The sequence below is a fragment of the Budorcas taxicolor genome, chromosome X, assembly GCF_023091745.1.
Source record: "Budorcas taxicolor isolate Tak-1 chromosome X, Takin1.1, whole genome shotgun sequence".
Classification (NCBI taxonomy): Eukaryota; Metazoa; Chordata; class Mammalia; order Artiodactyla; family Bovidae; genus Budorcas; species Budorcas taxicolor.
Window position 1 is genome coordinate 120,781,120 of NC_068935.1, and position 27,845 is coordinate 120,808,964.

General features: G+C 40.0%; 2 protein-coding genes across 2 annotated transcripts in view; one reads left to right on the forward strand and one right to left on the reverse strand.

Annotated features, from left to right (window-relative positions):
• Positions 1-263: 263 nt before the first annotated feature.
• CXHXorf58 (chromosome X CXorf58 homolog) lies at positions 264-20,225 on the reverse strand. The gene is made up of 8 exons (XM_052663735.1): positions 20,136-20,225; positions 19,037-19,133; positions 17,066-17,160; positions 16,531-16,642; positions 9,446-9,577; positions 3,966-4,195; positions 1,400-1,562; positions 264-437 (listed from the first exon to the last, which is right to left on the reverse strand). The coding sequence occupies exons 2-8, from the start codon at positions 19,109-19,111 to the stop codon at positions 264-266; spliced, it is 981 nt and encodes a 326-aa protein (XP_052519695.1). The 5' UTR covers positions 19,112-19,133; positions 20,136-20,225.
• Positions 20,226-23,129: 2,904 nt separating this feature from the next.
• The window catches only part of APOO (apolipoprotein O), a 67,807-nt gene continuing 63,091 nt past the window's right edge, over positions 23,130-27,845 (forward strand). The window contains exon 1 of the mRNA XM_052663516.1: positions 23,130-23,355. Coding sequence (XP_052519476.1) covers positions 23,347-23,355 — 9 coding nt within the window. The 5' untranslated portion in view covers positions 23,130-23,346. The remainder of the gene's footprint in view (positions 23,356-27,845) is intronic.

Here is a 27,845-nt window from a genome sequence, read left to right on the forward strand (position 1 = left end):
GATAAAATTCTCACCATTTCTTGAAGAAAATCTTTTGCAGCTAGTTTGAGGGCACCTATTTGAAATTATTATTAAAATTCTGTCAGTAAAAAAATACCTGTACCTATGGTAATACAGAAAGGGCTTTAAAATCTGTCACACATTTGCTTAAGAGAGCATACTGAGCACTTGTATATATTTTGTTTTCCTTTAATGCACATACTCATTTATAGACAGACAAGCAGATTGTTGAATAAGTTGGTTTTCTGTCAATTAGCTGTGCATTAAAATGATGGAGAGTTATTAATAAACAAGTCTTGACACCAGGCAAATAATTCCTTTTCCTCTTTTTCCAATTCGTCATCTGACAGTTCTTTAACTTTCACAATGTCAAAAGATGGGGTGGAGAAGACAACTGTCTCTTTCTGCTTTGCACCTGGTATGTCCATTTTTGGTTCCTAGGTAGAATTATAAATAAAAATGGAAAGTGTTTTATAGTTGGTTTCTACTGTTTTATGTTTTCATATTTGACTGTTCATACTTAACCTCATCTGAAAAAAATTTATAGCAGATTTTTAGAAAACTATGAAGGAAACATGAATACATGTTCATTGAAAATATTCTTGAAATGTAGTATACTGAAGCTGACTTTCCACACTATAGCTCTTAATAAGTGTAGATAGAAATGACTTCCATTTTGAGAAACGCACCATTAGAGATGTGCTGAATCAACAGTGTCAATATACAGAAACAACTGGGCTTTTTGCCAACTTATACTGATGTGGAGCCAAAATGGCTGGTATTTATCAGAATAGCTATTTAAGAATTTTTAAAACATGTGTTACCAAGAGGAATGTAGCTTTATACCATCTAAAGTGAAGTGAAGTCACTCAGTCATGCCCAACTCTTTGCGAACCTATGGACTGTAGCCTACCAGGCTTCTCAGTCCATGGGATTTTCCAGGCAAAAGTACTGGAGTAGGTTGCCGTTTCCTTCTCCAGGGTATCTTCCCGACCCAGGGATTGAACCTGGGTCTCCCACATTGTAGGCAGACCCTTTACCCTCTGAGCCTAAAGTGAAAGTGAAGTCTCTCAGTCTTGTCTGACTTTTTGCAACCCCGTGGACTGTAGCCCACCAGGCTCCTCTGTCCATGGGATTCTCCAGGCAAGAATACTGGAGTGGGTTGCCATTTCCTTCTCCAGGGGAATCTTCCAGACCCAGGGATCGAACCCTGGTCTCCCGCATTGCAGGCAGATGCTTTAACCTCTGAGCCACCAGGGAAGCCCTGAGCCTAAAGTATATACCAAATGTATGTTTCATTCGTGAATTTGTAGATTAGGAAAATTCTACCTAAGGAAGTAGAATTATCTACAGTTTGAATATTGTCCAAAACAATGAATTCAGTACAAGTTAAACTTACAGATCCCACAGAAGCATTGTTTTCTTTAGCCATCTTATAAGCTCTTTTCATTTTTTCAACTTTCATTAGAGCTTGTTTGGATCGACGACCCAGAAGTCTAATTTGACTTTGCTGTTGGTAGGGCCGATATAAAGGTTGAAGACTTGATAAGAATAAAGGGGACCTAGAAAACATTTGTAGTATAGACAGAAAAATTGCACAGAATAAAATTTACATGTAAAACAAGTTCCAACTTTTATTAAAGCACCCTTTAGCAACTATATCATAAAGCTCAGTGCTTGGAGCAATATTGCATGTAAGTATTTAGGCCAAAGTTATCATTTTTGCTTGAGTTACACAGCATAGTTCTTTCTCACTTATGAAGGTGTATGCTGATGTTCCCGCTTAGTCGCTTCAGTCATGTCCGACTCTGTACAATCCTATGGACAGCAGCCTGCCAGGCTCCTCTGTCCATGGGATTCTCCAGGCAAGAGTACTAGAATGGGCTGGCATGCCCCCCTCCAGGGGATCTTCCTGACCCAGGGATCAAATCCAAGTCTCCTGCATTGCAAGCAGATTCTTTACTGCTGAGCCACCAGGAAAGCCCATGAAGGTGTATAGACGATGTTTATGATGATGATAATGAAAATTACAAAATGTGGTATCAATTTAAAATCAGTTTTCCTGGAAAACACCATGTAATAGCCATTGGACTCTTTCAAAAATATATACTATATATGAACACCAACAAGTATTAAATTTCATAATGGCTGAAACAAGTTGTTTATATCAGTGTTGGAACCAGACATGGTTGGTGCCATGCTGTTAGTTCCCTTGGCCATAGGGCACATATACCCAACTTCCAACTGTCAGCATTGGCTTCATTTACTCTGAGAGCTTTCTTATGGAAACAAGAGCCCATGTGCAGGGAAAGTGTCCCAAAATTAATACCTCCCCTCCTAAGTTACCCTTCACCAGTGACTGATGGGTGTTGGTGTATAAATATCCCAACTCCCTTTCCCTCAGTGGGATAACTTGAGTTGCATGTTCTACACTGGCTAGGTCATTCCCAGGAAGGATTAAGCTTGTTACCCACAGTAATAACTTGCTCGCTAACACACACTGTTTTGGCTGGTGGCCCTTCCCTGTTTCACTTTTCTATCCCTTGAAATGACTTAGCACAACACCCGCTCTCATCAATGGTTCCTGGGATCACCTCCGAAATAAACTACTCATACTCTAATCCTTACCTCAGGGTTTGCTTCTTGGAGATCCCAAACTAAGACTGCATTCAAAGGAGTTTTTATGAAAGTACTTTCCCCTCTTCAGTTGATTTAGAATATGATTACTTATTTGGCTTTTTAAGTGACTCATTCTTGGATAATCAGTAGCATGAGTCTAAATAGCAGGGAGCTTACAGTTATATATGGTGGCAGAGAAAATTACATCATTTATTTGACCTTGGTGGTAATAGGGTTAAGTCCCCTATTCAATGCTTATATGGATAAGTTAGAGAAAATCTATTTCATGATGACAGACTGTGCCCTACACTAGGCCATCTGTCTGGCAAATGTACAGCCTTGATCATAAAATAAATGGGATAAATCATGTTATTGGGTCAACACCCACTCATCTCTACTCCTTGAAAAAAACCCAATGTGTTTGCCTGACAGTGGGTCACCAGTGTCTTTTCATGTACTAAAGCAGTATTTTTCATTTCAAATATAGCTGTGTGAAAAGAGACTGCCAACAGGTCCTCTTCAATCTTATTTTCTTTTTCTTAAGAAAAAAGCTTAATTTGTAAACAAGATGGGCTAGGTGAGATTTGGTAATGGAAAGAAAAAAAGAATATAATTGGTGTAGTCATAGTCTGTCCATGTTGTTTCAGATCATAATACAGTCTATTTTGCTACGACATGTTTTTCTATAATGTGAACTGGCTCACATGTTATTGGTAAAGAAGGGAATAATGTCACTGCGATTTATATGCAATTTATCCTCTGCAAAGGGAGCCAGAATAGCAAGACTAGAATTATAACCTTCAGCAGAAAAGGAAAATGTTTTCCTCTGTGCAGCATGGGCAATGAGAGCCCTTTTGGTTGCATTTATGAAAATAACAATAACACTGGCACCTAGCGCTCTCTCCCCATAGAGCCCCCCAGACACACACAATCTACCCTTACTGCCCTCCACCATACTTTCTGCCTTGTGTGGTTCCTGGTTTGTGGCAGGTTGCACTGCTTCTTATCTCTACTTAAAAGGTCACCACACTGGTCCAGCGCTCCACTTCCATCTGTACTGTCTCAGTGCCCACTACTTCCTCTAATTAAAGAGTCACCAGTATTTTCACTCTACATTTTTGATATTTGCTCTGGTGGTCTGTCTGGTGGTACAAGTTATCTCCCCAGGTACCAAATGTTCTTTTTGCTAGTGCTGTGTTTACAAAGTTGCATAAAATTTAAGCAATCTGCTCCAACCCATTTTTTCTCACATGCTCTGTTATTATCTTTCCTGAGCTATTTGGCAGAATGTGAACATTTCCAGAAATTCCCCTAGTACTGTAACTCCAGTGAAGTACCACTTTTACCTAACTTCAGAAACAATCTGTAGCTGGTGCTGATGCATCTCTTCTGTTTTTGGTCTTTGTAATAGATACTTCATTTCTTTTTTTAGACGTTTTGAGATTATTCCAGACTCAGCATAATCAACTATGTCATACATTATCATTGTCCTGGGAATGTTTTCGAGGCTTAATCTTCGCCAACAGTTATTTCTGCCACCAGAAGATGCAGGGATCTCATCCAGATGACTGGAATACTATATGAAAAACAACCAAGCATGATTGGCTATGGTACTCCAGAAGCTTTTAGGCACATTTCCCAAGAATCCAGTCAAATGCTACTTCATCCAAAAAGCATTCCCTGACTCCATCTCTGGACTGTATTGAGATCACTCTTCTATGCTCTTATTACTGACTACTCGGTGTTCTAGCTACCTGTGTATGTTTTAGCTCCCCTGCTGTGGCAAGGCAGGATCCCTGTCACATGGTATTGTGCACATAGTACCACACTCACTGAACATTTAATGCCTAAATACTACATCTTTAAGGTAAATATAACTCAGATAAAATTGAAAATAGTGGTATGATCTACATACCTGGCAATGCTTGTTCATGACATGCTTGCATTGAAAGCACAAACCTTTGAGAAATAATTAGTTCACCTCTGGTGCTAAGTGGTGAATTTCACTATTTTCATGTGGAGTATTTGTAGAAATCCCGCTTTTCTTTTTTTACATTTAAAATATCAAATTAGGAATTTAAAATGTATATATAATCAATTCAACCTTATAAATGTTCATTTAAGAGACAGGAATAGGGCAGGAGAAACTACTATGTTAGGCATTTAGGGTATCTCTCTCACATACACACACACCCCCTCTCTCTCTTGCATTCTCTAACTCACACACATACAAGCAGTCCTTCCTTTGTATCCTTTAGGCTTGTACAAATTCCAATTACCACCATTTAGCAAAATAAGCTTAGTCCTTCAACAATACAGTTCAAATTTCACCTACCACAGTATAGCTGAATTAAATGCATAAAGTACAAACGCTGTTGCTAGCTCTTCAAAGCATATATTACTACAGAAATAATACGTGTGTGTGATGGTAGACGACAAATCATGTCACTTCTTTCAAAGTGTGACAGTGATTGGACACTGTGGATCTGCTTTTTAGTTCACACACAGACAGCAAAGTATGTAATTGTGTTGTCTCTTTGTCTCCCAGTGATAAACCCATGTGACATTTTACCAATAAAGATAATCAAAAGAGGGAAGAGTCCAACAAAGAAACAAAAAGTGGTAAAGCTGGAAGTGAAATTCAAATTAAATGTAAACAGAGTTCTAAAAGAAACAGGTGACCATGGAGATGTTGATACTTTCATCATTCAGGAGACTGCAACTAGGCTGCAAGAGGGACTTAGTGAAAGTGAACTTATCACCATAGATGGGAAAATGGCAATGATGGAAAGGGTAAAGTTTTCTTAGAGGAAGTAATGTTGGCAAAAACGAAACTTCATATTAAAGGAGCCCTGAAATATTTCAAAACACTTCAAGTACAAAGTATAGGGAATTCCTGGTGGTCCACTAGTTAAGACAGTGCTCTCACTACCAGGAATCCGGTTTCGATCCCTCATCAGGGAACTAAGACCCTGCAAGCCAGGTGGAGAAAAAATGTACAAGGGGTAAAATATTAGTGGGTGATGCAAACTCAGGAGTATGACAATTTTCCAGGGCATAGAGAAGATGCTCACTCCTTATTGTAAATCATATGAGAATAAAGCGGCAAGCACTGTTTAAATTACTCTTGATAAACTAGCTTTTTTACAGGTTTTTTTGAGAGTCACATCTCTTATAATTCACCGGTTTAAAGTATATACTTCAATGGTTTTTAGTATATTTTAAATGATAAGCTTTTTACAAAGAAGTAAAACATTTTAAATTCTGAATGTTTCTAATGTTTTAAATTACAGTGTACTAAATAAATGTTTTGCTTTTTTCATTTTCCTATATAATTATAACATAGAGTAAGGGAGTTTTTAATGTTTTGATAAGGTTTTTGAAAGGCACAGAACAATCATGATTTTTCCCATTGATGATTAAGTTTGGTTTGCATGGTTTCAGCTTTCATGGTCATTTTTATGACCCTGTACTACCATGCAAAGTGAGGACTGCCTGTACATTTTATTTCCTGAGAGTGGAATGGCAAAATGGGTAAACATCTCAGACCTGTCAATGATTTGCTCTGTACTTATTAACTATATGACCTTGGGCAAGTTTTAAAAAATCTCATTAAGCTCCATTTTTCTCATCTTTTAAAGGGTCACAAAATTTACAAACTTGAAGGTTAAAGCAGATACTATGTATTTAAAGAGCTAGAAACAAGGCTGTGTCCATAAAGGACTCAATAAATTCCAGCAATCATCATATCTCTTTCAATGTCTATCTGGGAACTTCTTTCTGTGACACCAGTCCTTGGCATAGTCACAGTCTGCAAGGATGTGACCCACATCATTCACAAAGATAGTTGACATCTCCAAGCTCTACTTCTTCCCTGGTTCAGTTCTCTAATCTTCTAGGTTAGGGCTCTAAAAGGAAGAAAACACAACTGGGAATCTCTAAAGCACTGCATTAATTTCATGTTTCACATGGAAGCAACTCTGAGTGAATAGTTAAGGCCATATATTATTACTATTATTATTAGTAGCTAGAATTTTGGGATCCCTTGTTTCTTTAGAACTTATAAAACGGGGGTTATAATAGTATCTACTTCTTAGGGTTCTTATGAGAATTGGACTTAGTATTACATCAGCATTTGCTATTATTACTATTCAGATTTCTAGTTTAAGTTCCCTGATTCAGCACTGCTGTCAGACCAGTTATGCAAACCAGAAACCTAGGAGCCATGTTGGACACCTTCTTTTAGCTCACTTCTCTGTTCCCAAGGCCCACTGCTTTTATTCCCTAATTATCTTCTGCATCTCCAGCTTCACTTCCCTAAACCAAGATACCACCATCTCTCCTAAAATACTGCAGGAACCTCCAAACAAGGAGACAGTTCTTCCTGTCCTCTAATCCCTTATCTACATTGCAGCCAGATAGATCTCTTCAAGTATTAGATTAGATCACCTCATTTCCTAAGATACTGTACCAGCTTCTCACTGCATACAGGATCAAGGAAAAAAAATAAACACCTTACTATGGTCAAAAGCCCTGTATGATGATCTTTTGCCAGCCCTCCAGGCTGACAGCCCTCCACACCTTCTGAGCCCTCCCTTCTCCAGGCCCACAAACTCTTTTTCAGGCCCTGCAGTTCATCCTACCACAGAGCCTTGCCTGGGGTGCACCACTTGGAGGCTGTGACGCATTGTTGATTGCCTGCCTATCAACCATTCCCCAACTCCTTTGCTTATGGAGCCCTGGTTTATTTATTTATTTTTTCGTTTAGAACAGACATAAGCTCTGGGAAGGAAGGCCTCACAATATGAACCGTGATTGTCCTACATCATTTATGGGAAAATGATCCCATTTCCCTTTACAGTGATTGGTTTAGGGGGAGCATGTGATCCAGTTCTGACTAAGAAGATCTGAGAAGAAGTCTGCTGGGGGATTCTGGGAAAGATTTTTCTTCTTGAGATAAGAGGAAAAGATGCTGAGTCTTCTTCCTGCCTTTGAGTATAGGTGAGGATGTGCTAGTCATCTTGTCACTGTGTGAAGGAAGCTGAAAGGACTGTAGAGAAGCTGGCTAAGAACCCTGATATCCTGGAGTTGTGGCACTAGCTATTCCATGATGCTCCTGTCCAGGGACGTTCTAATGTGAGAAAATAAATGTCCTTCATTTTTTAAGCCTCTTGTGGTTGCAGATATTCTGTTACTTGTAGCAGAAAGCACCCAAACAATAATAGATCCCTGCCTTACTAGGTCAAATCTCTATCATGTACTCTTTTTAGCACCATGCATTTATTTTTTATTTTTCAATTTTTTGTGTTGAGATAAAAATTCACATAAAATTTACCATTTTAAAGTATAAAATTCAGAGTGTGTAGTAAATTTATGATATATATCACTCCTAATTCCAAAATATTTCCATCACTCCCAAAAGAAACCCCATATTCCTCAGCTATTACTCCCCAGACACAATAAGCCACATATTATATGATTCCATTAATATGAAACATTCAGAATAGGCAAATTCACAGAGATGGAAAGCAGATTAGTGGTCAGTAGGGGCTGGAGTGAAGGGGGAATGGGGGAATCCACTTAATGCATGTCAGGTTTCCTTTGGGGTGACAAAAAGTTCTTAAACTAGATGGTAGTGATGTTTGCTGGAATCAAGATTGCTGGGAGAAATATCAATAACCTCAGATATGCAGATGACACCACTCTTATGGCAGAAAGTGAAGAGGAGCTAAAAAGCCTCTTGATGAAAGTAAAAGAGGAGAGTGAAAAAGCTGGCTTAAAGCTCAACATTCAGAAAACTAAGATCATGGCATCTGGTTCCATCACTTCATGGGAAATAGATGGGGAAACAGTGGAAAGCGTGTCAGACTTTATTTTTTGGGCTCCAACATCACTGCAGATGGTGACTGCAGCCATGAAATTCAAAGACGCTTACTCCTTGGAAGGAAAGTTATGACCAACCTAAATAGCATATTGAAAAGCAGAGACATTACTTTGCCAACAAAGGTCCGTCTAGTCAAGGCTATGGTTTTTCCAGTAGTCATGTATGGATGTGAGAGTTGGACTGTGAAGAAAGCTGAGCACTGAAGAATAGATGCTTTTGAACTGTGGTGTTGGAGAAGACTCTTGAGAGTCCCTTGGACTGCTAGGAGATCCAACCGGTCCATTCTGAAGGAGATCAGCCCTGGGTGTTCTTTGGAAGGACTGATGCTAAAGCTGAAACTACAATACTATGGCCACCTCATGTGAAGAGTTGACTCATTGGAAAAGACTCTGATGCTGGGAGGGATGGGGGGCAGGAGGAGAAGGGGATGACAGAGGATGAGATGGCTGGATGGCATCACCGACTCGATGGACGTGAGTCTGAGTGAACTCCGGGAGTTGGTGATGGACAGGGAGGCCTGGCATGCTGCAGTTCATGGGGTCGCAAAGAGTTGGACACGACTGAGTGACTGAACTGAACTGAACTGATGATTGTACTTAATGCCATTGAATAGTACACTTCAAAATAGCACATTTTGCATCTGGAGAAAAGTCTAGGGTGGTAAGTGAAGCTGTAACTTCTATACATGACGTTGCTATTTTTAGAAAAGTATCTATTGGGCTATCTGCCTGGTGAGATTATGCAACTATTTCCTTTTTGTTATTATCCTTTCTTGTATAAAAATAAAATAATAACAAATCTGAAAAAAATAAAATAGCACATTTTATATTGTGTGTATTTTACCACAATAAACTAATGTATAATTCTTACTTCCTGAAAGAAAGGGTCACAAGGCTTATTTTTCTGTTGTTTGTTTTAACTATCCAAATCTAAATTTCTTACTTGCATGTAATCTTTCAGGGTGACAATATCTGTGTCATCAGTTATTTTGAACTTCTGGAAAAGACGTTCATCTTCCTTAATTTGATGATAAAATTTCTTTCTCCCCATTATTTTGTAAGCATCAGCCTCAGCCTATAAAGAGAAAAGATTTACTTTTAAAATACTAATAGGAGTAACTATCAGCACACATTTTACGTATTTTTGAGACAAATCCATCAAATATTGTTCCTTTCTTCTAGTAACTTGCTGTTCAATAAAAAGACTGTATTTACAAAGAAAAGATTATGTAGATTTTTAAACCACTTAAAATCTGTTTCCATAACCATATCTACATAGTTTTCAAATGCAGCGAGAGGAGTAGCAGAGTCTACAATCCCCAGAGGACCAGTCTTTTTTTTTTTTTCAATCTGTTTTTCCCCCTTAAAAAAACATTATTTTCCTTTAAAAAGCAAAACAAACCTCTAACGTCATTCATGCTGTCAATGCAGAGAAAGCCTATCTGGTTATTAAACAGGTTGCCCTAGGAACCGCAATGAAAGGTACCGGGGCCAGCTCTCTTTTATGTGGTAGTTAATACGTCACCCCCAAATGGAAACATGTATGCTTCAGAGTGCTCAGACCTCCCTTTCCTTCAGGCTCTTCTTGGTAGCAAAAGAGCAGCAAACAAAGGGTTTTTTCCTCTCCCAAATGTCAACATTTTGTTGACAAGACCTGAGAGTGCAGAGACAGAAGAATCACAGAAAACATGGAGGCTCAAATCCTGTCTAGCCATATTTGCTTCATACCTTTTCATGTATACCTGTCCTTGTGCTAAGAGCTATACATAGACTGTGAATAGACTTCAGCGCTCTCCACCCTCCTCCCTACTCCGCCATAAGTATGTGCTGACTCTTCTAATACATATTTATATTACATATCCATGCTTCTGGCCACAGAGATTATGCTTATGTGAAGGGAGAGTGGCATAGATGAAAATTCAAGCATCGTTAGATTCCAGATCAGTTTCTTTTTTCCTTTGTATCTCAGAATGTGATACTGTCAAAGTGTGGGAACTCTGTTTCCATGCTGATATTAGGCTATAGAATAGAGACAGGATTGAAACTCAGAATCTCTGTTCTTTTTACTTACACAAAATAACAGGAAGCCTTAATGTATTTCTTATTTCCATTCTCACTTTTGTTATCCAGAATATTTCCTATGTATTTCTTTATTTAAATTGCAAAGCATAGAACACAGACACATGGGGAAAATGAAAGAAAATATTCAAATGGTTGTAGTTTGATTCCAAATGCACTAAATCAAAGGCATAGAAACAGTTTACTAAAAATGTGATGGAACCTTCCTTTAGGCAGATCATTTTCATTTTCCCTTTCATTAGTTTCCTTAAACACTATGCATCTAAAGAAAAGGCAGTATAGTGGCACGTATCTCCATTATGCTTCCTTGCATAATGGGGTTCTAATTCTCATCCCCACAATAACACTAAAGGTAAAGGCAATAGTTATACACTGAACAGGTCTGAAAACCATATAATTTCTGCCTTGAGAATTTCTTTAGTAGATATAAATGTATTTTACTTTAGTTCAGGTTACTTAGAAAAGGTATTTCTGGGACTTCTCTGGCTAAGATTCTGTGCTCCCAAGGCAGGGGGCTCAGGTTCGATCCCTGGTCAGGGAACTAGATCCCACATGTCTCAACTAAGACCCAGTGCAGCCAAATACGTAAACACATAATTTAAAAAGAGAGAAAAAGTTTGTCTTGTCAGTTCCTCCCTACTCTACTCCACTCAGCCACCACCACCAATCTCTCCAAGCCCCAGTTTCCTTATTCGTACGGCAGCTCAGCTGTGTGGCTCAGGTGTGTCAAGCCCATTCCAGTCTCTCAGCCAAAAAACCAGCACCTGGCAGCACAGGGCAGGCTTGTTGCCCAGCTGTGTCAGGGGTTTGAAAAAAGTTTGCCCTCCAGTGGCCAAGATGTTCTTTCTCAGACACTGGCTATCTATGGCCAGGTTCACAAAGTCCTTCTGGGTAGGAAGGGATGGGAATGAAGAGAAAAGGAAGAAAGGAGAAAAGAAAGGGGTAAAATTAGGCAAGGATTCCACGAGAGGAGCCAATCAAGACTAGAATTCTAGAGGCAGGTTCCATTCTTAGTGGGTGACTCAAAGGGTCAGAGGGCTGTTGTTTTTGTTGTTTTTTAGTCCCTAAGTTGACTCTTTGCAACCCCATGGACTGTAGCCTGCCCAGGCTTCTTTGTCCAAGGGATTTCCCAGGCAAGACTACTACAGTGGGTTGCCATTTCCTTCTCCAGGGGATCTTCCCGACCCAGGGATTGAACTTGAGTCTCTTGCATTGGCAGGCAGATTCTTTACCACTGAGTCACCAGGGAAGCCCAGGTCAGGGGGGGCATCTCTAAATTTGATACCTCTCCTGGTAGCTAGCATAGCTGTGGCCCAGAAGACCCCACAGCCTTGTGGCTACTTGCTGGCCAAGATTTACAGTTGGGCTTGTTAAGTTACTCTCATATCTCAAGTCACTTCCCTCCTTGGCTGGAAATTCTCACTCATGAAGGTAGTAATAAATGCTCAGGAACAGGGTATCTTGGTTTAGAAAAGTTCAATTATATATAAGCTCAGAATTAATAAAACCATCATCACTACTAAGATTGTTTCAACCCTGAAGTGTGCACAGTACAGTGGAACATTGTTTCAACCCTGAAGTGTGCACAGTACGGTGGAACATTGTTCAACCCTGAAGTGTTCACAGTATGGTGGAACGTTGTTCAACCCTGAAGTGTGCACAGTACAGTGGAATGTTGTTCAACCCTGAAGTGTGCACAGTACAGTGGAACGTTGTTTCAACCCTGAAATGTGCACAGTATGGTGGAAATATGAAGTGTTCAAGTCTCAGTTCTGGCTCTGACAAGCCTCTCCAAGTTCCAGCTTCCACACAGGAAAAATGGGAATGACACGTACCTCATCAGAGTTATCAGGGGGCCACATAAGAAACTTATTTAGTAGGGTTCCTGGAGAAGGAAATGGCAATCCACTCCAGTACTATTGCCTGGAAAATCCCATGGACAGAGGAGCCTGGTAGGCTACAGTCCATGGGGTCGCAAAGAGTCAGACACAACTGAGCGACTTCATGTTCACGTTCACGTTCCTGACTCAGCAGTGGTTAAGAACACGGTTCTGGAGTCAGGCTCACTTGGTCTTGATGTCAGTTCCTTCACTTTGTAGTTGTGAGAACTTAGGCAAGTTACTTAATATTTTAAAACACGAAGACAGTAACAGAATCTACATTCTAGAATTTATGAGAACTAAATGATAATGTGCTTAAAATGTTTAACATCATACTTGATGGTGCTCAATAAGGACAGCTATTATTAACGATGTTTTTCCCTTTTACATAAACATTCAATCCTCAAAAAGAACAGGGATTTTCAATTTAACAATTGCTGGATGTTAAGGAATTGTCAACTACCCAGAGGTGTCTAGGTCATGGGGGAGAGCACCTTTATGACAGTGCTTGTCAAACTATATTGTGCCTAGAATCACCTGGGGATCCTGTTAAAATGCACCTGTTGATTCAGTGGGTGTGAGGTGGGGCCTGAGAGCCTGCATTTCTAATAAGCTTCAGGGAATGCCATTGCTGCAGGTCTGCAGATCACACTTTATTTTATATTTAGTTTTAAAAACTGTTTTTGGTTTTTGTATAGTTTCCTTTGTTTGCAGACCACATTTTGAGTAGCAAGGCTTTAGAATATTCTAGTTGGTGGACTACTATATGACAACCCTGTGTAGATAAGCATTGCTCTGGAAATAGATCACTGAAGTAGGTAAATGAAATTAGATCTTTTTTATACACATGACTATTCAATTGTTCTGGCACCATTTAAACTGCCTTCAAACCTTTGATAAAAATCAACTGATTATATATGTGTGGGTCTATTTTTGAATTATCTTTTCTGTTTCATTGATCTACATGTCTGTCTTTTTGCCATCATTATAGCGTCAGGATTACTGTAGTGTTTTAAGTCTTGAAATCAGGCAGGGTAAATTGTCTAATTTTGTTTTTTCTTCTCTAAAGTAGTTTAGGCTATTCTATATCCTTTCACTCGTTTTTGCTTTTGCGTGTGACAGTGTGTTTGTAAATACATGAGAAAGGCTGTTGGAAAATCATAAGGAAATGAAACTAGAAATGGATATAAGAATGAGAGGACAGATGGAACAACAAAAAAGAATTGGTGAAACTCCCCTCCTTCATAAATGAACTTAGATTAAACATCTGAATGGACTAAAACTGACTTACTTCTTTTACATTAAGAAATAAACTTAATAAAGTTGCAGCAGTTTGCTCAAGACATAGTGTCTATTATACATTCAAAGAGCAAAATAATTCAGTGACCTTAGAGTCACTGAAATTTCCATTTCTACAGGTTTTCTACTAACTATGAATCCAAATAGTGCCAGAGTTTCTTCTGAAGCTGAACTAAAGGGTAAAAGAAACCCTAAACTGTTCAAGTTAGGTCTGTTCTGACCATTTACAAGCCTTTATAATATTAAGTGAAAAAAGCTGAATGGTATAATCTCATTTAAAAAATAACAAAATTTTTAGCAATATATTTATATTTTTATGGAAAAAATGAAGGACATACAACAATGAACAGTGATCATCTCAGGTGAATGAAAGCTGCAGCACAAAGAAGAAAGGTATATTTTCCTTTTTAAAGAAATCTCTGTGCTATTTCCTTTTTTTCAACAGTTACTTTGTAATTAAGATAAATTTAAGTTACTGTACAGCATTTTTAAGTGGAGAGTGAAAAAGTTGGCCTAAAGCTCAGCATTCAGAAAACTAAGATCATGGCATCCGGTCCCATCACTTCATGGGAAATAGATGGGGAAACAGTGGAAACAGTGTCAGACTTTATTTTTTGGGCTCCAAAATCACTGCAGATGGTGACTGCAGCCATGAAATTAAAAGATGCTTACTCCTTGGAAGAAAAGTTATGACCAACCTAGATAGTATATTCAAAAGCAGAGACATTACTTTGCCGACTAAGGTCCGTCTAGTCAAGGCTATGGTTTTTCCAGTGGTCATGTATGGATATGAGAGTTGGACTGTGAAGAAAGCTGAGCGCCAAAGAATCGATGCTTTTGAACTGTGGTGTTGGAGAAGACTCCTGAGAGTCCTCTGGACTGCAAGGAGATCCAACCAGTCCATTCTGAAGGAGATCAGCCCTGGGATTTCTTTGGAAGGAATGATGCTAAAGCTGAAACTCCAGGACTCTGGCCACCTCATGCGAAGAGTTGACTCACTGGAAAAGACTCTGATGCTGGGAGGGATTCGGGGCAGGAGGAGAAGGGGATGACAGAGGATGAGATGGCTGGATGGCATCACTGACTCGATGGACGTGAGTCCGGGAGTTGGTGATGGACAGGGAGGCCTGGCGTGCTGGGATTTATGGGGTCGCAAAGAGTCAGACACGACTGAGCGACTGAACTGAACAGCATTTTTAATGCCTTGTAATATATGCACAGTGCTTTCCAGTCATGGACTCTGAGCTTCTCATTTGCAGCAGCCTGGGCATAGCAGGGTCTGCTAGGAACTGTCTTGGGAAAATGTAAGTTCCTAAAAAAGCCCCATTATATAACCTCAGAAAAGCAACAACTGATGACATTTTATAGGGACAACTATAAGCTTATTCTGTAGATATATGTGATATGAATTTATCTCTGGAATGGAGAATAAATATATACTTTTGCAATTGAAGTCATTCTATTGATATATAAATGAACAAATATTAATGGTGCTGAAACACCATATTCCACATGAAACCACTAGTCCTTATGCTACATTTCTGAAGCCAAGCTAAATTTTCTCTGATATTGCCTGAGAAGACATAGAAAAGCAGTCTCTTTTCCTTTTCTAATATTCTGCAGAGAATAAATGTTGCACATGCTGGATCTGGTCAGAAACTGCCAGGGTGTGTGGTCTTTTATTCTGAATACATGCCAGTACTGATAATTTCAGGTGGGTCATACCTTTCATGTAAAATATTTCAGAAGTCTACAAAAAAATAACCCTTGATATATGGTTTATAAAAGGCTAAATATGAGAATGTACCCTTTTAAAAAAAAATCAATTATAGTCATGTATAAGGGTCAAAAGAATAAAACTTTTGTTGTAGATCCTTGCTATTACAAATATGGTCTAGCAACTTCCCTGGTGGTCCAGTGGTTAAGAATCCGCCTTGCAATGCTGGGGACACAGGTTTGATCCTGGGTAGAACTAAAATCCCACATGCCTTGGAGCAACTAAGCCTGAGTGCCTGCCACAACTGGAGAGTCAGTGGTGCAACGAGATCCCGAGTGCTGTAACTAAGACCCAGTGCAGCCAAAGAAATCAATATTTTTTTAAAAATGTGGTCCATGGACCAGCAGCAGTTGCAGCACCTGGGAACTGGGTAGAAATTCAGAATCTCAGGCTTCATCCCAGATTGACTGAATCAGAAACTGTATTTTAACAAGATCAGGTGAGTCCTATGCGTAGACACAATTGTGATGAATATTCATGAAAGTAAGAAGTATAAGAACTCATGTAAAAAAGGATAAATATTTTAAAAGTTCCTTTTCAATACTCTAGCACACTTTTTCTAAACAGGCTATCAGAGTCAAAGAGATAATGATAAAATGCCATTAAAACAAAATTGCATCAAATGTTCTACATAATTAAAAATAAAAATATTTAACAATATAATTATCATAACAAACATAATAAACATTATTAATATAATAAATAAAACTCCTGACCAATAATTCACTGTAATTCATTATTAACAAACCAAAATTTTCGTACAAAGAAAACTGATGGGTATTTTCTAGGTCCTTATACAAGTACTTCATTCCAAACATCTTTTTTTAGCTAATAAGAAAAGACACTTTGAAACATGATGCTTAAAAAATACTACCCGCCTGCTGGGCTGTTTAATGGTGAAATAATGTAGTCTGTATACTTTGAATGCAATTCAGATATCACAGAGATTTTAAGAAGCTAAATTAACACAAACTCTACATCATGAAACATCACCTCACTTGATGGCTTTAAAAATTTCTTTCCGCTGAAATACTTATAACCATGGCCTTCAGTGTGAAGAAAAATTTTAAATACGATGAAAGGTGGAAATATTTCGCCACTAAATCTGAAATAAAGACCAAAATTAGTCATTTGGTATCAGACTTGGGACTCAGTTACTTCTCCCGCTTGTACTTAGGATAATTCACATAGTTTCTTACATGCAGGTTAAAGGCTATACCAGAGCATGAAAAGAACTAGCAATGAAGCAGATCACAAAGGATGAAAGAGCCCCACTTTGGCATGTGTGCTCACAACTATTCTCATACATGTGTCAGACTGAACACATCATAGAGATGAGAGCTACTCTCAAGGCAACTTTTGGCCTGAGAGAGTCATGCCTTGGCTTCTTCACATAATAAATGTAAATAAGAACAAGACACTTAATTTGTAATTATAACATGAGAAGTTATGAGGACTTAAGAAAATAAATTTCTCAGGTTTCTTCATACTAAGTACTTCTTGAAATGAATCTGCATAAAAACATTACCTGAATCTAACTTTACACTTCATGCAAGGATCTTTAACAAGCTCAGCCTCTAAGGGGCTCACTTTCTTCAAAATTTCATGTGTCACGTGATGTTCCTGAAATAGATGATGGTGCTGTCAATGGAACACAATACCCTGCCCAGGCACAATTTACTGGAAACAACACAGGAGGCATGGTAAAGTGAAAGTACACCAGACTTGGTATTCTAAAGATCTGAGTTCTAGTCTTGGCTCCCTCACTTATCATCTGTGTCACCTTGAGTCACTACTTTATCCCTTTGGCCTCCAAGTTTGGGTATGTATCCCTCCTTGAGATCCCAGGCACTGTTCTTTCCCTAAGACAGCACTTTTCACAATGTGCTGTAACTAACTATAAATGTGTCTGTGTTTTCTACTAGATTGTAAGCTTCGTGAAGGCAGGGGCCATGTGTTTCTTTTTTACCGTTGTATTCCTAGTATCTAGTACAGTGCCTGGAAGACAGCAGGTACTAAATAAGTATTTGATGTTGAGTGAATCACTGTAAAATGAGGATAATAATAGAAATGGTACTAGATTTTAAGCACCTTTTATATACCACACTACATTAGGTACCTTATACACATAAATATTTGAATATCATCATTCCCATTTTACAGATGAGCATGCTGAGGCTCTGGGCGTGTCTGTAACCCATTCAAAGGCATAAAAGTACTAAGCAGAGAAACCAGGACTCAAACTTAGATCTGTTTAATTCTAAAGCCCCCATTTCCTCCCCCCTATGATCCTGCCCAACCTTTATGCCTATGACAATCACATAAAAATGTATACTACAGGGCTTTTCAAATGACAAAGCATTATTAATGTAAGGTATTGCAGTAACTTGAAGTGTTAGGTTAACAGGTTAAAAAAGACTTTCTTTCTTTTTTACTGTTACTAAAAGAATCTAAAATTATGACAAACCAGCATTACAATAATTAAATACATGTTCCACATGTGAAGACAATAGACAATGGACCTGAAGTGTCACAGGTTTACCTGAGTGGGTTTTCTCTGAGGTATTCTGCTTTTGCTGACATCAGAAATGGGTCTGTAGGTCAGATGGTGAGAAAGTGTACACATTTCTCAGCGTTTATCTTTTTTTCAAAACTGCTAAAATTCCCTTAATGTGACTATTACTAATTATAGACTACTGTAATCACAGGTGATTTTATTAGGAGAATATTAAGTACTATATGAAAGAAGGCTTAATACTCTGCCAGGGTTGCCAGAGTTGTTTCTTTGGGGAGTGGGGGGATGTGCATCTTTTTGTTTGTTGGTTTGTTTTTATTCAAATAGGACTATATTATTCATAATGTGCTGCACTTGCCTTGTTTACTAATGAGATATTTTAGTTACCTTCTATTGCAGAATCATATGCAAGGCTGCAAGGCTTAACAGTATGAAAGTATCAACATTTATTTAACCAGTATCCTATTGATGGACATTATAGGGTTTATTTTCTTTGCTGTTATAACAATACTGCAATGAAATTATATATATATTGTAGAATGGATTCCTAGAAGTAAAACTGCTGGGTGGACAGTAAAGGCACTTTTAATTCAGAGATTTTTAGCGTTGTAAGATCACTGTCTCACATCTTTAAATAAGGAATGAAATTTTAAAAAATCACACTGGTTTCAAAAAAGAAACAATAGTTACTCAGGTTAAAAGTAAATCCATGTATACCCGTGGCTGGTTTATGTTGATGTATGGCAAAAACCATCACAATATTATAAAGTAATTATCCTCCAATTAAAATAATTAATTTAAAAAAGTAAATCCAGAAATATCCATTCAGGGTTAACCAAAGAAGAAATCCCACAATCCCCTGCAATATGATTAGATTCAAAGAGAAGAGATTTTAAAAGGCTATATATTCTATCTTATTTAACACACTTTTTACCTTGATAAGTAATTATATCTGTCAGAGCAAACAAAAAGCAAAATACATACCGCTGCACAAATTGTATGCTTAAGGAGTTGAAACACAGTTTTGTCGAGATGAGATAACCAAGCTTTCTGTATCATGTGAGCCGAAACATCTTTATTTCTGAGAGGAAACAAAAGAGCTTAAGATTTGTGAAGTAGTTTTCATTTTCCTAAAATCTTGGGGAACTCTGAATTTATGCTTCCTCCTCTTGGACCTCCTCATCCCCCACCCTAAGTCTGACTTAATGAGGAACATTTGGATGCGGTAATTAGAACTGGTCATCTGTAGAATCTAGTCAGAATGAGGATATGAAATACTTGAGAATATTTCCCTTGAGATTAAAAAAAAAAATCCTGGTAAAACTTTATCATCAAAAAAATGTGCTTTCTAAAAACATCCATGACCTAAAATGATTCCATTAGAGCTAGTTCTTAAAAACATTGTCCAACTAGTTCAAATGCTAAGAAAATAGAATACAGAATATGTGAAGTTACAGGAGGCCCAATATTCTTCTGGGAGCAGATGACCATGCCCTAGAAAAAGAAATTCCCTTCTCTGATCTTTGTTTGAGCCAGTCTCATCCCAGTCAGGAGGTCAGAGCATCATTCTACTTTGATCATGTCCCAGCACTGGCAGATTGTAGGAACCTCACTCTCCAAGAATTGCCCCCTACAACACTATCATTACCCCTCACAGGGTTACATGCAAAGAGGGGTACTCCTGTATAGTGTCGCTGCTGGCTGGCAAAGTGCAGACTACAAGATGTAGAGCAGAAAAGTCCTGAAGTATGGAAACAAACCCTTGAATAGTAGCTGATGCCATCTATTAGCTTTCTGCAAATTGCTTACCTTATTCCAGTTGCTACTTCCTGACTTACAAAATGTGGTAACAAGACTGCATCACAAGGTTGTGTTAAGATCAAAGAGATGTGTGTTAACATGCTTTGTCAATTATGAAATACTGTAATTATAATAATTATTATTCAATTCAAAAGTAATTTCAAAACACACAAAAACCCCCTCTAATTTACAAAACAAGAAGTGTTGGATGTTAGCTGGGTAAACACCATATGGAAACTGTCCAGTTGTAGAAGATGATACAAGGCAAAAGATGGCTACTTACTGTTGTTTTTCCTTTGTCTTTACAGTATTCGAGAAATGTACTTTGTGACCTTTTCCCAAGTGTGGATTATCTGATTTTGGGACACCAGTAACTGGTATCTTCAGGGAATGACTCATTTTCTTCACAATGAAATACCCTGAAAGTATATAAATTAAACATTTGAGGTCATAATCTATGTTATTACACTGTTTGGATGAGACTCAAGTTCCATATAATTGTTAGACTAATTCCAGAGCCCCTAAAAAAGGAAGGTTTCATAGATCTCAATGTTACTTACCTCCTTTGTGTGCTACAAGAATTATGAGGTATATAGGAAAGACAGTGGATCTACTCATAGCCTTTTAATTGGTCTCCTGGTCTCCAGTCTCTTCATCCTCCACACTGCAGCTGGAGTTGACTTCTCAGAGTAATAATCCAACCTTATCACTCTTCAACTTAAAATCTTTCAGGGACACCTCATTTCCTCCAAAAAAGTGCAGACTCCTTAGAATCGTGTGCAAGTCTTTTCACAATTGAGCTCCATTCTCTCTCTAATGTCAAAATACCAACTTTCCACTAGCATTCCTCTCTATACTCTACGAGAATAAGAATTTCTTGCCAAAGTCAGTGTTTTACAACTTTGTGCTGATGATCATGCGATTTCCTCTACCTGAAACAACTTTCCTACCGTCAGCAAACATCAATTCACCCTTCAAGATCGAATTTAAGTGATGGCTCTTCTCTGAAGTTTTCCATCGTCTCCTTTTTACAGAACTACTCACTACTGTCTTCAAGGTTCCATAATACTGTATATGTTTTTCTTTCACAGTACTTCTCATATGCACCATAATTTGATTTCTTGGCTGTCATTCCAACATGTTGGTTGAAGGCAGGAGGCATCTTGCTATCCATGGAATCCCCAATGCACATCAGAGTGGAAGGTTTTTATATGCTTTCTAAAAACTTTTCATCCTGGTTTTATCATGGAATAGCTGTGAGACTTTGGGCAAGTCCCTTAACCTCTCAGTAACTCAGTTCCCTCTCTGGTAAAGTGAGAGGATGTGTAATAAGTGATTTGATTCTACCTCTGATTTTCTATCCCTTACACATTACTCCAATTTGGATGCAGCTCCCAAATTCTTAGTCACTGCTGAGTGTCTTGTACTAAACCAGGGTCTCTTAATCTTTTCTTTTGGTGCCATGGATCCCTATGGACAAACTCCTTTTAAGAACTATGTTTCTTAAAATACATAATATAAAATATATGGTATTATGAAAGACTCCAATTATCTTGAAATTATTGTCAAAATATTTTCAAAGACAAAATTCTAGAAATGGGTCTTCTTTATGCATTAAACAATATGAGAGCTCTGTACTTGTGAAGTGGTAATAAATAGAAACAATATTTCAAGAAATTTGCTGTTACTGTAACATCATATGAAAATACTGTGTTTTCTATTGATGACAAAGTCACAGGTACTGCTGATACTACTGTGGTTTGTTACCTACACATAATTGAAAGAAATGCTAAAGTTCAGGTAGAGGTTTGGGAAAATAAAGTTGCAATTTTTTCCCAAGTTCACATACTCCTTGAATTAAGACTTCCTGCCCTAACTGATCACTTATAAGTCACACTTTTATATACATATGACATTCCACTACTGAGGCAGAGCCTTCAGAGTCTCAATATTTCTCCTTAGAAATGGGGATGGGGATAGCTTGGAATACACGAACTCTTGAGAAAGAAAAAAGCAGTCCTTAACATCCAGGAGCTGGCCTGGCATTCACAGCTGGGCTTAGGTGTTAACCCTGGCTTCCTACTACCACCCAACCCAGAGCAAAGCCCTGCTTTCTTGAACCCGCCCCCAAATCACCCAACCAAAGCCCAAACCCTAGAATAAATCTTTCTAACCCTCTCTCACTGAGATGCCCCACTGTTTCCCAAGGTGTGCGTTTTCCTAGCAGCTGCAAGAAACAAACCCAACTTGTTCAGCTACAGATGTGTTCCTAGTGGTCTTTGGCCGGAGGGCAGGGACACAGCACCACACAAATCCCCCAAATCTTCTAGATGCATGCCTGGATGGGCTTACACTTGCTATGGGGTTAGATGTGAAATACTGAACGAAATATTATAGGAAACACAACCCCATTATGAGCCACCGTGACAGTTGTTGAGATGAGACCACAGGCTTTAAAGCTTGACTAGGTAGATTTGGATCCTGACTTCCCACTTTCCTTCTCTGTGGCCTTGCACCTATTCTCTGTGCTTCAGTTTCTTCATCTACTAGATGCGGAATAATAACCGTGTCCACCTACTTGGGTTGTTGGAAAGAGAAGACAATATATGTATGGAGTTTAGGTAAGAGCCGGGCATAGAGTAAACGCTGTTGCTTGTTGCTATTCTTGTCAATAAGATAATTATTACCATTATTACTTATTTCTATTAGTATTAAGGGAACAATAGTTGATTCCCAGTAAGAGACAGAAGCTTAAGTATTTTAAAGAAGAAAAAAAAAATTTCAGGGTCTTTCGAGATGAAAGGATGTGGCAAATCAGTTTAAATTTAAAATCTTAAAACTGTCCCGCCCAGAGTGGAAAAAAAAAAAAAACCATCACACAAGTAAAAACCTTTTGTGAAGTAAATCCAGGCCCCAGAGGTCGGCGGTTTGCGTCTGCGAGGCTTTCGATGCCGCCCGAGGCCTGACGAGCGCCCCCACCTGGCGGCCTCCGCACACAGGGCTCTCAGCCTACGTCGTCGGGCGTCCAATCAGCGCGGCGAAGGCCGATTCCCAGCGCTGCGCGGGCAGCGGCGCCTCCCTCCTCGCGCCCCCGCGCGCGGCCCACGCAGAGTGGGCGCTTTCCCGCCGCCTAGCAACCGCCGGCGCAGGGGCGGAGCCTCCGGAAGGCGGGGCTTGCGTTCGCTCGCCGCCTGAGGCGCCACGCGCTGCAGTTCAACAACGCGGTTTTCAGACCCCGGCTTCCGAGCTAAGCCTTGGCCGCACCTAATTGGCTGTACGGCCGTCACCCGCACCGCGGCCCATTTGCGGTCGGAAGAATCGGGCCCTATCCGGCCGCCGTAGCCGCCTCTCTATTTCTCTCTCTCTCTCTCTCTCTCTCTCTCTCTCTCTCTCTCTCTCTCTCTCTCTCTCTCTCTCTCTCTCTCTCTCTCTCTCTCTGTAGTGGGCGGGGCCAAGGCTGGGGTGACCCCGCCGGAGCTGCCGCTGCCAGCGACATGTTCAAGGTGAGAGAGTGGAGCCGGGTCACAGCTGTCACCGCCCCCTCCCGGCCGCCCGGAGCCCTCTCCGCGCTCTCGTGGGCCTCTCCGGGGACCAGGCCCGGCTCGTCCCGAGGTTTTTTCCCGCCTCTGGGCCGGCTGCGTCCCGGCCTCGCTGTTCATTCAGAGATCCGCGTGGATCGAGCGGCTGCCGGGCGGAGGCGTGAGACCTGGGGTGGCTGGGTGGGGCCTTTTGGGTTGTGCTCTCGTGAATAAAACACTTAAAATTTTAAAGTACCCCTCAAAGTATCCACCCTCTGGCTGGTCCACTCTTGTGTTCGTTAGGAACGTTAGGCCTCATCAGGGCACTGCGGGGTTCGGCTTTGGTTGCCTGGCAAGGTCAGGTTTCAGAACCTGCTGTATGAATGGGGGAGGGTCACCTTTGGAGAAGCTGCTGCAGAAAGTTAGAGAGGCTGGCCTGGGAAGGGCTGGGTGAGAAGGAGCAACTGGAACTTCTCTCCCCCTCCCAGCAAACGTTATATAGTATGAACAGATTGACTTCTTTCCATTTTATGAACTCGTGTCCTTTGAAAGAAGTTGACTTTTACAGTGAAGACTGTCTCGGAAATCTGCATTTTAATATGAAGGCATTGTTCTCCTTTAAAAAGAGTAAATGGTATTTGTATATCACAAAAAACAAATCACAAGCTATTAGAAAGGAGTCTACAAAATCGAGTCTTGAAGCAGTGCACCCGTAAAGTAGTGCTAATGAAATGTCAGAATTGTACTATTTAAATGTTTTATTGAGCTGCGATGTGCTTTGGGGGCATTAGGACAGTATAAAATCAGACCATGAATTTGGCCTTCCACTTGTGGCATTGCCACTTTCCAGCTGTGTGACCTTGGGCAAGTCACTTGGCCTTTCTGCGCCTGATTTCCTGTTGGTGAAATTGGGGAACCAGCTTCTACCTCGTAGGGTTGTTAAAAAAAATAAATACATTAGGTGTGAAGCACTTGGAAGAGGCCCTGACACATAGGAGTGACATCTAAGTATTTGCTTTTATTTTGTTTTCAGGCAGCTCACAGTTTAGTTAGAACAACAGATCACAAAAGCATCTTGCATTCATTTCATAAATTTGTGTTGAAACACTTATGTGCTAGGAGTTTGGCTCAGTTTTAGGGTTGCAACAACTAAGGATATGCTATGATCAGTTTATATTGTTATTAATGTACTGTGGTAGTAAAAAGGAGAGTAGGATCTGTCTTACTGCTCCTGCTGCTGCTGCTAAGTCGCTTCAGTCATGTCCGACTCTGTGCGACCCCATAGACGGCCTCCTACCAGGCTCGTCTGTCCCTGGGATTCTCCAGGCAAAAACACTGAAGTGGGTTGCCATGTCCTTCTCCAATGCATGAAAGTGAAAGTGAAGTCGCTCAGTCGTGTCTGACTCTTAGCGACCCCATGGACTGCAGCCTACCAGGCTCCTCCATCCATGGAATTTTCCAGGCAAGAGTACTGGAGTGGGGTGCCATTGTCTTCTCCTAGGAGTTCTCAACCTGTGGATCTCATTCCCTCAGAGGGTCTGTGGGTAGAATTCGGGGGTCCCTGAACTTTGATGGGAAAATATAATCTTTTTCACTAATCTTCTGGTGAAGTTTATCATTTCCTTCAGTTATGAATGTAGGTAACTGTTTCAGTTATCCATTTTTGGATAAAACCACAATGATTTTTTATTTCTCACCACCTATAGGTTGGCTGGGCAGTTATAAATTCAGCTGGTGGCTAGACTACAAGGTGGCCTTTCTCCCATATCTATGGGCCTGGGGCCCATCAGTATGGCTATCTTGGGCCTCCTCACATGGTTACTGGTTTCCAAGAAGGCTTGTCCTGAGGCATGAACACCTGCTTGCATCACATTTGCTGATGTCAAGACAAGTTACATGGCCAACCCAGAGTCAGTATGGTGGGGGACTACACAGAGCATAGATGTGAGGACATAGGGTTCATTGGGAGCAATTCATTTAATAAGCAACTACAGCAACAAGCTACAGTAGTATTAGCAGTACCTGTCACCAGTTGAAGTCAGTAGGACCAGTGCATGTCACAAACATTGTCATATCACATTATAGTTGTTGCAGATCTCCAAATATCATTTATATTCATCATTACATCAAAATTATAGTAGTTATAAGACTCACTTTTATTTAATGAGCTAATAAACACATTACTGTATCAGATTTTTGGTCTTAAAAACAATTATACTGCACTGTAATTGGCATTTTATGCAATTAGAAGCATTTTTTGGAGAAGGGGGCCAAAGTGCTCATCAGACTGCTGAACAGGTCTATGATGCAAAAGAGCAAGGAAGCCCTGGGGATTTCAGACGAGGCAAGTTTTGAGAGACAGGAGTTCCTCAACTGATTGAGTTGGGGAACAGCAGCAGTGGTACTCCATTGGGAAAGTGTCACTGACTTAAGTTCTGCTGTATCAAGGAAAGGATAAAGGGAGCTGAAATTGTTGAAACTTTTTTTTTGAGTAGAAAAGCTCAAACAAACCTTGGTGGATACCAAAATGTAAGGAGGAGGAAGAGGGGAGGCCAGAAATTTTTGAAAAGCAACTTTTGATAAGTAGAAGTAGGGTCATAAGAGTGATATTTAGAAAATGAAGAGAGGGAAGTTCAGGGATGTTCAGTTCAGTTCAGTCGCTCAGTCGTGTCTGACCCTTTGCCACCCCATGGACTGCAGCATGCCAGGCCTCCCTGTCCATCACCAACTCCCGGAGTCCACCCAAACCCATGTCCATTGAATCAGTGATGCCATCCAACCATCTCATCCTCTGTCGTCCCCTTCTCTTCCTGCCCTCAATCTTTCCCAGCATCAGGGTCTTTTCAAATGAATCAGCTCTTCGCATCAGGTGGCCAAAGTATTGGAGTTTCACCTTCAATATCAGTCCTTCCAATGAACATCCAGGACTGATTTCCTTTAGGATGGACTGGTTGGATCTCCTTGCAATCTAAGAGACTCTCAAGAGTCTTCTCCAACACCACAGTTCAAAAGCATCAATTCTTCGGCACTCAACCTTCTTTATAGTCCAACTCTCACATCCATACATGACCACTGGAAAAACCATAGCATTGACTGGACAGACCTTTGTTGACAAAGTAATGTCTCTGCTTTTTAATATGCTGTCTAGGTTGGTCATAACTTTCCTTCCAAGGAGTAGATGCTTTCAATTTGGGAAAACCCAATGGCATAAACAGTAAGGAAAATTATCTCACAAAATCCAGAGGAAGGGTGGATTCCAGTGGGTCAACAATGTCTTCAAGGTCCCCATCTCTTTTCTTGGCTTTCCACAGTAAGATTGGTTCTCCTTAAGTTTGCAAGGTGACTACTAGTAATATACACTTTCTCATCCACTAGAGCAAGAGAGGACAAAACTTCACGCTTGGATTACACTCTTCCTTCAATCTGATTGGATCAGCTTATGTCAGGTGTCTGCACCTTACCCAATAGCCAGTGCCAGGGGAATGGCATGACCTGATGGGCTTAGACAAAACAGAATCAGCTCAGGATGGGGTCACTCTGCCTTAATCACTTGGGAGAGAAATGAATCCATGAACACAATAGGACACTGGAAACTGGATGTGCAACAGCAATGTCTGTTACAGAAAGATGAGTTAGATGGGTTTGGAGAAGTGTTTACTTATTTGGGCAATTTGGTTGGAAGACTTTCATGATCTTTATACATGTAGGTTTACTGGTGGAAGTGAAAACTAGATTAATATGGGTTGGTGACTGAAAGATGAATTAATGCAATTTAGAAGATTGACTGTCAAGGGAAGTAGGGAGAATATAGTAATTAGAGGGACATGTTTGGTCAAGATTTTAGAGTTGTTTTGTGGTTGTTACAGTATTCAAGATTTGGCAGTGTTTATGGCCTCGGGAAAATTCCATAGAAAACATGGCAGGCTACAGTCCATGATGTCGCAGAGAGTTGGACATGGCTGAGTGTGCATGCACGCAAACACACACACTCCATGGCCTTGGGAAGAACGTAGGGAAGAAACTTTTACAAAAGAGAATCCCTCAGCTTTGAAAAGGAGGAGAGATAGTCCCTTCCACTTGTGAGATGGTAGGGAAAGAAGGATGGCAGTGATGATAGACCACTGCTTCTCAACTAGATGGTATCACCTGCCTTGGGTATGTTTTAGAAACTTGGTTGGTTCTTCACATCTTTTTTATTAAAAAATTTGGGGGAGGCATGCCATGTTACATGTGGGATCTTAGTTCCCCAAACAGGGATTGAACCTGTGCCCCCTGCAGTGGAAGCATAGAGTCCTAACCACTGGACTGCCAGGGAAGCCCCTGTTCTTCACATCTTTTAGTTGTGTTGAACATGCTGCAATATAATGCTTATAAATCTTTCCTTTTCGTTCTCCATTGTGCTACCATCAAATCAATATATTGGTCTCTTTTTTTGGACTTACATGTGTAGGGCTTCCCAGGTGGCGCTAGTGGTA